We start from the raw sequence: 12,200 nt of genomic DNA on the forward strand, positions 1-12,200 counted from the left end.
AAACCCTGACCACAAAAGACTTTAAAAAAAATTATTCCTAAAAAATAGGAAACATACTCATCAATTTATTTTTTTATTGGAACAATCTTTTAGGCCAAGTTTATCACTTTTTTTGTCTAGAGTCCTTTTCACTTCAGAAAATATATACATTTTTTTTCCATTTTGTTTCTAGTTAAGGCCAAAATATCAAGTTTGAGACCAAGATTTTTCCATCCCAAACTGAAAACAAAACAAAACCAATAAAAGCCTAAGTTGCATTCCATTTCGATACTTCCACTTACTCCAACTCCCAGAAGACTGAATCTTTGCAGTGAATCACTGTTCTGGATTCTGATTTTGCTTCACTTCACTAACATCTTGGCAAGTGTCTATGTAATCCTAGTCACAGAGTTCTACATTAAAACATAGGCAAAAGAGGACAGTCTGGTTTGTAAATGAACTAGTACATTTACTTAAATGGCAATTCACAACTCTTTTTCCCTTTTGCCCTTCTTATAATTAAAAACATCTAACTATTCTAAAATAAATTATTTCTATATTCTTGTTGGGCATTTTAGAGACTCACTCCCAGAAATAATCAGGAAATCTCCAGGAATGTACATCAGAATCACCAAGGTAACTTTTTTCAAAATATACATGTCTCCACTTCACACCCAATGAATCAGAATCTCTCTGGAAAACTCAAAAGATTAAAATAGCAAGGAAATACTATGCAATATTAAAAAGAACAAGGTTCATCTTGCCAGGTTTGGGCTTTGATTTTACCCTACTTACAAGCTAGTAAGTTAGCCTGTTACTGTTTCATGGATGCTAGCAGAAGACATGAAACTCCTGGGTCAGAAACAAAGGACTTTATGGTTCACAGCACAGCAAGCCGTGTGAGCATCATGTTTGTGATGGTGCCCTTGCCCACAAGTCCCACAAGGGGTCATGCAGATGGGTCCATATGGATTCCTGGACATGAAGCGGGTTGTGTTACAGGAGAGGAACACTGAGCTCGGGAATCTGTTGTGTTTTATTGCAAATAGTGAGCAAACCTGCTCTGTGTCCCAGAGGGAGACATTATCTCAACCCTCAGGGTTGCTTGTGGCAAACACAACTCTTGAGAAATGGCCTAGGTAAAGAACAGTTAGGGCCTTGCATTCTTGGCAAGACCGGCAGGATGTGTTGGGAGTTTGAAAGAACATGAAGAGTGTTTCTCAACACATCTATATAAACTAATATGGGAAGGTGAGAAGAGTTAAATTTGAAAAATTTTAAGAAAGAGCAAGATGTAGGAACATATTACAGAATACATAATCCCATCTGTTCTCCCTCACCACCCCCAACCTTTGGAGAGACATGCATAGTCTTGTAAATGTATAATTTTTAGAAGAGGATACAAAAACTCTCTTGGAAGTGGGAATGAGGAACTTGAGTATAAAAGAGACTTTTATTCTACTTTATACCATTCCTTTTGCTTTGTTATTATGAGCCTATGTCTTTTTTTTAAATCATAAAAATTCACCTGTTTTTTGTCAGTAGATACTCTGGCCATCTCTTCATTATCTCCTAAGGGTCCATGCTTGCCTTCCTCCCTTTCCTAATTAAACGCAGATTAAGGGGGGAAAAAAAGATTAGTATATAAGATGTGATTAATTCAATATTTCCTATTTAAAGACTGGTTTCTTTGGCTGTGGCCATTTATTTTTTTCCTCGATGAAACTCTGTATTGACTTCCTGCTTTGTTCAGGTTCAAGTTCAGACTACTCAACCTAGAAAATAAGGCTTTTATAATCTGGCCCCTGAATACTTTTCCAAAATACAGAAGAACTGAAAATAAAATTCTGTAGTTTAAGGTTTCAGAGTTGGGGCAGTTTTGAGCAATGGAAAAGTCCTAGTGTGGCCATGGCTAAGAAGGACTAAAGGGGAATAGAGGTAAATTACCTGGCATTGGGAAGGTGAAGAACTATGTAGCAAGGATATGAACTGGATTGTGGTAGGCAGAATAATGGTCCCCCAAAGACCTGCCGGTCCCAATCCCTGGAGCCTGTGGCTATGTTATATTACATGGCAAGGTTGCATACGGAATTAAAGTTGCTAATCATCTTGAGATGGGGAGGTTGTCCTGGATTATTTGGGCAATGTAATCACATTACCAATGTAATCACAAGGGTCCTATAAGTGAAAGAGGGAGGCAGGAGAGTCAGTGCTAGAGGGATGCAACATGAAAAAGCCTCATCCCGCCATTGCTGGCATTGAAAGTGGAAGAAGAGGTTCACAAGCTAAGCAATGTGGGCAGCTTCTAGAAGTTGGAAAAGGCAAGGAAACAGATTCTCCCTCAGAGTCTATAGAAGGAATGCAGCCCTGGCAACGTTTTGATTTTAGTCTAGTGAGACCCATTTTGGACTTCTGACCTACAGAACTGTAAGAATATACATTTGTGTTGTTTTAAGCCATGAACTTTGTTGACACTAATATAGGAATGTCCATAAGTCTCCTCTAAAAGTAAAACTTCAAGTAGAAAGTTTTGAACCAGGGGATAAATTCATTCATCCATCCATCCATCCATGCAACCAGTTTTTGAACACAAATTTTCTTAGCAGATTTATTTTTCATTTATTAATTCAACAAATATTTATTGAACCCTTTCTATGTGCCAGCCATAAACCCAGTTGCTCAGGATGCAGCTCTTATAGAGCTTATGATTTACGAACACAGGAAAGTGATTATGAGGTAAGTAGATGACAGAGTGAAATAGCAGAATTCTGTGAGCCCCAAAGTAGGTGGGATATGAAAGTGGGAATGACAAACTCGGTGTATGTTGACCTCTTAGTTTTCTGAAACAAGGGCTGGATGCTAGAAAAGGAGTAACCTCTAAGAAATTTACAAGAAAAGCCATGTCCTGGGAATGAGGTTTCTGTTCAAGCAGAACAGGAAGTGGAGGAAGTAATTATGTTGGTAATGTAATTATGGGGGTGTGGATGGTAGTAGTGGTGATGCTGATTATATGTATGATAATAATACCCAACATTTACTGAGTGTTGGCCATGTATCAGGCCCTAAATTACCTCACGTAATCTTTACAACTTTACAAAAGTAGCTATGATTATTCCCATTTTGCAGATGAAGAAATTGTGGATAGAGATTAAATATCTCAACCATGGTTACATAACTAATAAATGGGTAAGCAAGGATCTGAGCCCTAAATCCATTGTCTTCACTGTTATCCTATATTACTTCTGTTCTGGAAAAGTATGTGAGGTCTTTTAGCATAAAGATAAGGTACAACACCAGAGGACACAATGGGAAGAGCTGGGAGAGAAAGACAAATATGTGATGTGCAGAGAAATATGAGGGAACAATGCAGTTATTCTAATTCTTACTAAAGTAACATTCAGGCAATTTAGGTAAGTCTTACTTAACTGAAATTTAAAACTATAAACCAGTAGGAGAGAGAACTATTTTTAAATGACAGCCGTGTTCAACAGTACTCGATTTCTATTTCAAAACTTTTAAGTACTTATGGTTTTTTTCCTCAGAAGTCTCATAAATAGTTTCTCTCCTACTCATTTATCTAGTTTTAGACTGGATTATTAAAAATTCTTATTCTTTATACTCAATATATAACTTGCTGAACAATCCTCAAGGCACACTCATACACTGTAAATATTTGACAACATAGAAAACTCAGATAGTAGTTATATTCTGAAGTGGCTATAGTTAATAATTCCATAAGGCTGGTAAAAATGACAGACAATTTAAATGTCCAATAATAAGGGAATAACCACGTTACATTGCTACAATGGACTGTTATGCAATCATTAAGAGGACAATAAAATGATAATAAAAACCATAAAATTCCTAGAAGAAAACAGGTGGTAAGTTCCTTGACATAGATTCTGGCAATTTTTTGAATCTGACACCAAGAGCAAAAGCAACAAAAGCAAAAATAAACAACTGGGAATACAACAAACTAAAAAGCTTCTGCACAGCAAAAGAAGCCATCAAGAAAACGAAAAGGCAACCTACTGAATGGGAGAAAATATTTGCAAATCACATACCTGACAAAAGGCTAATATCCCAAATATATAAAGAACTCATACAACTCAATAGCAAAAAACCAACAAATCCAATTAAAAAACGGGCAGAAGATCTGAATAGACATTTTTCCAAAGAAGATATACAGATGGCCAACAGGTACACAAAAAGATACTCTACATCATTAATCATCAGGGAAATGCAAATCAGAACCACAATGAGATACCACCTCACACCTGTCAGAATGGCTATTATCAAAAAGACTAGAAGTAACAAGTGTTGGGGTTAGGGTGTGCTGAAAAGGGAGCTGTCAGGCACTGTTGGTGAGAGTGTAAGTTGGTGCAGCCACTATGGAGAACAGTATGGAGGGTCCTCTAAAAATTAAAAATAGAACTACAATATGATCCAGCAATTTCACTTCTGGGTATTTATCCAAAGAAGATGAAAACACTGACTTGAAGAGACATATGCACTCCCAATGTTCACTGAAGCATCATTTACTTACAAAAGCCAAAATATGAAAACAACCTAAGTGTCCATCAACAGATGGATGGATAAAGAAATTGTGGCATATATATATACATACACACACAGTGGAATATTATCTAGCCATAAAACAATGAAATCTTGCCATCTGGAACAACACAAAGGGATCTCAAGAGCATTATGCTAAGTGAAGTTAAGTCAGACAGAGAAAGACAAATACCATATGATCTCTCTTATATGTGGGATCTAAAAACAAACAAACAAAAACCCCCAAGTTCACAGACACAGAGAACAGAATGGTGGTTGACAAAGATAAGGGTGGGGGTAGGAGAAATTGGTGAACTTTTAAAAAAAATTTAGTTTAAATAAACTGAGTTTAAAAATAAAATAGGGGCTTCCCTGGTGGCGCAGTGGTTGAGAATCTGCCTGCCAATGCAGGGGACACGGGTTCGAGCCCTGGTCTGGGAAGACCCCACATGCCACGGAGCAACTAGGACCGTGAGCCACAACTACTGAGCCTGCGCGTCTGGAGCCTGTGCTCCGCAACAAGAGAGGCCGCGATAGCGAGAGGCCCGCGCACCGCGATGAAGAGTGGCCCCCGCTTGCCGCAACTAGAGAAAGCCCTTGCACAGAAACGAAGGCCCAACACAGCCAAAAATAAATAAATAAATAATCCTTCCCTCTACTTTAAAAAATAAATAAATAAAATAAAATAAAAATAACAAACACATAAAGTACATAGTATATGCCAAGCACTATCTAAGACCTTTACAAATATTGTCATTCATTTTTCAATAAAAGTTCCATGTAGTATGTACCAGTAACATTCCATTTTACAGATGAGGAAGATGACACAGAAAAAGGTAAAGTAACTCACGCAAGGTTACACAACTAGTAAGAGATGGAGCCAGGATTTGAACCCAGGCAAGCTAACTGAGAAACCACTGGCTACTCCCAAAGCATAAGACTAAGTTGCCACTCCAGTGTTTATAATAGTATTACAGCATGAGGATTTTCCTATGTTAAGTGAAAAGGGCAGGATCCAGAATTAAATGATATCAAATGAGTAAAGGAAATAGAGAAAAAAGATTGAGAAACAACACAAAAATGTTAGTAGCCTCTAGGTGGTGGAATTATGAGGGATTTTTTTTTCTTCTGTCAATTTTATAAATAATAAACATGTATTACTTTCGTAACACATAAAAATATTTTATTTTTAAAAAGACAAAGGTTTGTAAAGTGTCAAAAGCAATGTTTCCAATACAAGTACGTGTGAAATTGCATCTTAGAGTTTCTGTGACTTAATTTGTATAGCAAAAGCAGGATAAATAATTTAAGTGAAAGAAATTTATTACTTTAGCTTAAAGAACATTTTTCTTCTCTTAATAGGAAAAAGATCTTAATCAACTTTATGAACATCATGTGCAATTAATAATGGAATTATTTATTTAATTTAATGTGCCTCTCTGCTGAAAAAGAACAGGATGTATTCTTGTGTGTGTGTGTGTGTGTGTGTGTGTGTGTGGTGTGAATGAATTGAATTAAAATGAGACCAAATCTTGATATTCAAAAAGGTTCTTCGGGCTTCCCTGGTGGCGCAGTGGTTGAGAGTCTACCTGACAATGCAGGGGACGCGGGCTCGAGCCCTGGTCTGGGAAGATCCCACATGACGCGGAGCAAGTGGGCCCGTGAGCCACAACTACTGAGCCTGCGCGTCTGGAGCCTGTGCTCCGCAACAAGAGAGGCCGCGATGGTGAGAGACCCGCGCACCGCGATGAAGAGTGGCCCCCGCTTGCCACAACTAGAGAAAGCCCTTGCACAGAAACGAAGACCCAACACAACTAAAAATAAATAAATAAATAATTAATTAAAAAAAAAAAAGTTCTTCAAAATTATTACTCAATTTGTAAAAAGCCCAGCCTTTAATTAATTTATTTTTAACTGAAATATACTTGACATATGACATTGCGCAAAATTAAGGTGTATAATATATTAATTTGATACATTTATGTACTGTAATATGATTGCCATTGTAGCGATAATTAGCACCTCTAGGGACTTCGCTGGTGGTCCAGTGGGTAAGACTCCACGCTCTCAACGCAGGGGACCCAGGTTCAATCCCTGGTCAGGGAACTAGATCCCACATGCCGCAACTAAGAGTTCGCATGCCACAACCAGCAAGTCCGCATGCCGCAACAAAGATCCCACGTGCTGCAACTAAGATCCGGCACAGCCAAAAAAAATAAATAATAAATAAAATAATAACAATAATAATAATTAGCACCTCTATCTCTTAGCATGTTTGATGATTATAATACAATATTGTTTTCTACATTCACTGCACTGTGCATTAGATCTCCAGGGCTTACTTACTACTCATAAGTTTGTACCCTTAAACAACATCTGTCCCTGTCCCCCCCTGCCCCAGCCCATGGTAACCACCATTTTACTCTCTCTGAGTTTGGCTTTTCTAGATTCTACGTATAAGTGAGATCATACAGTAATTGTCTTTCTCTGTCTGACTTATCTCATTTAGCATAATGTGCTCAAGGTCCATTTACAGTGCTGCAAATGGCAGGATGTCCTTCCTTCCCGTGGTTGAATAACACTCCACTGCAAAGCCCAGCTTTTTAAATGCACTTTTAAAAGGCGTAAATCTCTAAACATTTGCTTCTAATCTGTCTCTTCAAGAGAAATTTCATCAGCAAAAACCAAAACAAACCAAAAAAACAAAAACAAAAACAGAAAACCCAACAGCTTAGAAGTCTTCTACTTTCATAAAATAATACTAAGCTGTTAATAACTAGAAAGAATAAAGGACTTCAAAATCCATGAAGAAAATGAAGAACTTTCTCAAAGCCATTAATAATATGTGGAGCCAGGGTGCGGGTTACGGGAGTGGTTGAAAAATAGGGAATAAAAATGCATAATATTTTAAATAATGTTTTATTATTTATAAAACATTTTACATAGGTCTTGGGAGAAAACTACTCCAATAGATATCATTTTATCATGAAAAGTGAATTCCCTATCTACACACAGACCTTACACCCTTCACAAAAATTAACTCAAAATGCGTCATAGACCTAAATGTAAAATACAAAACTATAACACTCCTAGAAGATAACCATAGGAGAAAACCTAGGTGATCTTGAGTATGGCGATGACTTTTTAATTACAACACCAAAGGCATGATGCATGAAAGAAATCAATGATAAGCTGGACTTCATTAAAATTAAAAACTTCTCTGCAAAGGACAATGTCAGGAGAATGAGAAGACAAGTCACAGACTAGGAGAAAATATTCATAAAAGACACATCTGATAAAAGACTGTTCTCCAAAATATATAAAGAACTCTTAAAACTCAACAGTAAGAAAACAAACAACCTGATTAAAAAATGGGCCAAAGACCTTAACAGACACCTGACCAAAGAAAATACAGATGGCAGTCTGAGAGGGTAACTACGTATTCCACTTTTAGACTGGAAAGAGAAACTATCACAGCTATGAATTGCAAGTATCACACTAAACCATGAAGGTATTTTGCAAATTTGAAGCCTTGTTGAGTTTAAGTGTGACCGAAACTAGAGCAATAAAATAAAATTTTAGACCACCACTTGTCTAAGGGGAAAAACTGTCCAAGGAAACAAATTATACCTGAGACTTTTGTCTTTGACTTTTGACTGCTGGGAAGAGCTCCATCCAGAGACTGAGCAGAGTGAAAAGGTTGACTTTAGAAAGCCTTGGTATTTCACCTGCAAAAGAGAGGGCAAACATTTTAACATTTTACTAATGATGAAAATAAGAACTAAGCTCAATGCCACTTGGGTGCTGCAGCCTTAGCTCAGCTGTTTTAGCAGGAGGCAGAGAGAAAGGATTCGTGTGCAAGAGAATCAAAGCACTTTCTTATCAGAAGACTGATTTCAACCTCCTTGCCGGCAACCTCTTCCAGCACTTTCCAAAGTTGGGCCCTCTTTCACCCAGCAGAAGAAAATAGTACAGCTGATACACGTAGCTATGGGAACAATCCAAAAAAAGTTACGAAAAGTCCTTGCATCTGAGATCATCGTGGAGCAACCTTTACTTTGCACTGTGACGAAGCGTTGCAACAAGGTCAGTGGTTAGAACCCAAAACTAAAAATACGGTGACCTTAAAAGGAAAAGCAGTTGAAATACAGGAAAGCGTCGCGTGCGGTTAATTTTGAAATCGAATAAAAAACACAGTTTGGGGAATTTGCAGGCTCGTCGATCCCAGCTCCAGGTGCTGGGAGGAAAAGTAAAGGGGAGTAGTGAGCGCAACTTCAAAAGCCAGTGCAGCCGGGCCAAGGGATTCCGGTGACCGAGGTGGGGACGCGCCCAGGGCAGGGATGGGACACCCAGGAGCAGAAACGCAGGCGAAGACGGCCAGGCAGGGAACCCAGAGTGAAACGGCGGGAGACGCACAGAGGAGAAAGAAAGGCGAGTGGCGGGACAAGGATTCGGGGCACTCACCGGTCATGCTGCCAGTCTGGGTGCTGACTGACCGTCCGGCCCCCTCGCTCTCCAGATTTTGCATCTGCCCTGCTTCTTTCATCGCCAGCCCAGCGGCCTCTGCTGCCCTGGAAACCTTTCGCTGTACTGCATGATCCTTCGCCCCAGCTACCCCACTTCTCGCCTCCTCCCAGCAACTGTACAGCAACAACCAACTCTGCGCGACCGAATGACGTAGGAGCCCGGCGGCCATTTCCCGGCGCCCTGTGTGACGTCACGGCGAGGCGTGGATGAGGCAATACAGGGCTGCTCCTCGGGCGCGACCGTGTAGGTAGGAAACACTACACAATAAATCATTTGACACTTGTATTTGACTGTGTTCGTAGGTTTTGCTGAAATCTGGTCGCTTGAGGATGTCTTGGCTCGAAGTCCCAAGTTGCGCAGACTCTCAGAGGGTGATGAGGGCTTCGCATACATGGGAGTTTTGGTCAGAGAGCGAAGGAGAATTGAAATGGAAACCTGCCCAGTCTGTCGTGGTCAAGGTCTTGGAGAATTTGGGAGACGAACGGGGTGGGAGCTGGGCGGTCCAGATTGTTGTTATCCTCTAAGATTGGCCAGTCCTGGGGAACTTAGTGCCAGGGACCACCACAGGAACGTTCTGCTTCTTATTAAACACATGAAGACGTTAAGAGGTAGAACTGTAGTTGTGGGAAAATTGAAGATAGGAGGAAGTGGCCCCTGGAAAATCTGAGAAGTACCTGACATTGTGGATTTGTGACCAGTGCAATTTATTATTTTGTAAGTGTCCTAGGCATGACTCAAAATGAAGCCCCTCCCTCCACCAGTGACTCAGAGCCTGTTTTCCATCACCAACTTGCGCTATCACAACTTGAAATACTTAAAAATAGTGAGACACAAAAACTGCTCCGAGACTCTGAAAGCAAAAGCCAACATTATGAAAGTACATTATTTTGTAAAGGATTAAAGAGAGAATTTTCAGTGTTGATGGGTATGACTGTGGTTCATTGTCACTGCTGTATAGTATTTCATTGTAGCTATATACCACAATTTATTTATCCATATTTGAGTCAAAAGACATTTGCACTATCTCCAGCTTTTTGCTATTGCAAGCAATGCTGCTTTAAACATTTTTATATACGTCTCCTTATGTTCATATGAAAGAGTTTCTTTAGGGACTACACTTAGCAGTAGAATTCTTGAGTTGTTGTTGTCAAGTTTCCCCGATAATGCTGAAAAGTTTTCCAGAGAGATTGGGCCAATTTACATAGCTGTATATCCCCACTAATTCTTGGTATTGTCAAACGTTTAATGTTTACCAATCTGGTTGGCATAAAATGATATCTTGTGGTTGTGATTCCCCCTGATTTCTACTTAGATAGATTGGCTATACATGTGTCCTCTCTATGAAATACCTGTTAACCATTTTTCTATTTGGTAGTTATTTCTTATTCATTTGTAAGCATTTTTTATACATCCCGGATATTCATTCTCAGTTGGGTATGTGTACGGTAAATATCTTCTCCCCATTTGTCACTTGCTTTTTCACTTAATGATGTTTTTCAGTGCATAGTTCTTTATTTTAATGTGCTAAATGTACAAATAATTTTCTTAAATGGGTTTTGTATCTTTGTATCTTTTTAGAAAGCATTTTCTACCCAAGGTTATAAAGTTTTTTTTATTTTTCTATGTCAGTTATACCTCCATTTTTAAAAAATAACTTTTATATTTCCTCTAAAAGCCATAAGTTTTTCCTTTTATATTTGTATCCTCATTCATCTAGAATTTATTTTTGTGTATGATGTGAGGTAGGGATCCAGTTTTTTTTCCACTTGGATAATCAGTTATCCCAGCACTATTTTCTCATTGATCTACAATGTCACCTCTGTCATGTATCAAATTTCCATATACACATGAGTCTGTTTCTGGGCTCTATATTGTATATCATTGGTTGATTACACCTCTGCCCCCTTACCCCCCCCCCCACAAAAAACACTTTATTTTCTTCAGGAATATCTTGGTTATTCTCTCTTTTTTTTTTAATGTTTTAAAAAATATTTGTTTATTTATTTAGGCTGTGCCGGGTCTTAGTTGCGGCCTGCAGGATCTTCGTTACAGCATGTGAGATCTTTAGTTGTGGCATGCAGGCTTCTTAGTTGTGGCATGCTGACTTCTTAGCTGTGATGTGTGGACTCTTAGTTGCAGCATGCATGCAGGATCTAGTTCCCCAACCAGGGATTAAACCCGGGCCCCCTGCATTGGAAGTGTGGAGTCTTAACCACTGGACCACCAGGGAAGTCCTTCTTGGTTATTCTTGACCCTTTAATCTTCCATGTAAGTTTTAGAATCATAGTGTCACATTCCTCAAAAAGTTCCTCTGACGTGTTGATTGGAAGTGCATTGAATTTATAGATCAGTTTGAGATATAGAGGCTTCCCATCCCTGAACATGGTGTATCTGTGTTAACTTTGTATATTGGGTTTTTCAAAAGGTTTTAAAATTTTTCTCCACAAAGATTCTGCATATATTTTATGATTTAATCTTATTTTTTGTTGCTATTATAAATAACATCTTTTTAAAAATTGTATTTGTATGTATTTGTGCCTAATATATAGAAATGCAAGTGATTTTTATATATTAATCTTATATTAAGCAATCTTGCTAAACTTTTATTAATTCTAATACTATTTATTTTTAGTTTCTTTTGTTTTCTAGACTGAACCTATATTATCTATAAATAATGAAAATTTTATTTGTATCTTTCTAATCTTCAAAGCTTTTATATCATTTGCTTGTCTTACTGCACTCTAGAATCGCTAGGGAAATGTTGAGTAGAGATAAAGGCACAGGCATCTTTTCTTGTTCCTGATTTTAGAGGAAACTATTTCAATGTTAGACTTTAAAGTATGGTTTTTGCTGTAGGCTTTTGATAGCTGTCCTTTATCATATTATGCAAATTCACTTCTATTTCTTTTTTTTTTTAATCAGATGTTGAACTTTATTAAATGCTCACGGTAGATGCCTCTAATCAGCTTAAGAAAGGTCCTTTCTCTACTGTCTTGCTGAGAATTATTATCATGAATGGATGTTGAGTTTTATCAAATGCATTCTCTGCATCTAATAATATGATCCTATAGTTTTTCTCCCTTAATCAATTAATGTGGTGAATTGTACTAAAAGATTGCTTAATGTTAAACCAGCCTTGT

The 12,200-nt window shown here is 38.2% G+C and overlaps 1 protein-coding gene across 3 annotated transcripts in view; it reads right to left on the bottom strand.

Annotated features, from left to right (window-relative positions):
* Positions 1-9,193, bottom strand: part of CDADC1 (cytidine and dCMP deaminase domain containing 1) — a 43,692-nt gene extending 34,499 nt beyond the window's left edge. For 2 of the 3 annotated variants that reach the window (XR_009498715.1, XM_059902937.1), the window contains exons 1-3: positions 8,998-9,193; positions 8,164-8,261; positions 1,508-1,582 (exon numbers count right to left, since the gene is read on the bottom strand). Coding sequence is in view for 2 of the 3 variants with exons in the window: in XM_059902937.1 (XP_059758920.1) it covers positions 1,508-1,582; positions 8,164-8,261; positions 8,998-9,079 (255 nt within the window). In the remaining variant the exon portion in view is untranslated. The remainder of the gene's footprint in view (positions 1-1,507; positions 1,583-8,163; positions 8,262-8,997) is intronic. The other variant, XM_059902938.1, reaches the window with a different exon arrangement.
* Between the last annotated feature and the right edge of the window lie 3,007 nt (positions 9,194-12,200).

This window comes from Balaenoptera ricei, chromosome 18, assembly GCF_028023285.1.
Source record: "Balaenoptera ricei isolate mBalRic1 chromosome 18, mBalRic1.hap2, whole genome shotgun sequence".
Taxonomy (NCBI): Eukaryota; Metazoa; Chordata; class Mammalia; order Artiodactyla; family Balaenopteridae; genus Balaenoptera; species Balaenoptera ricei.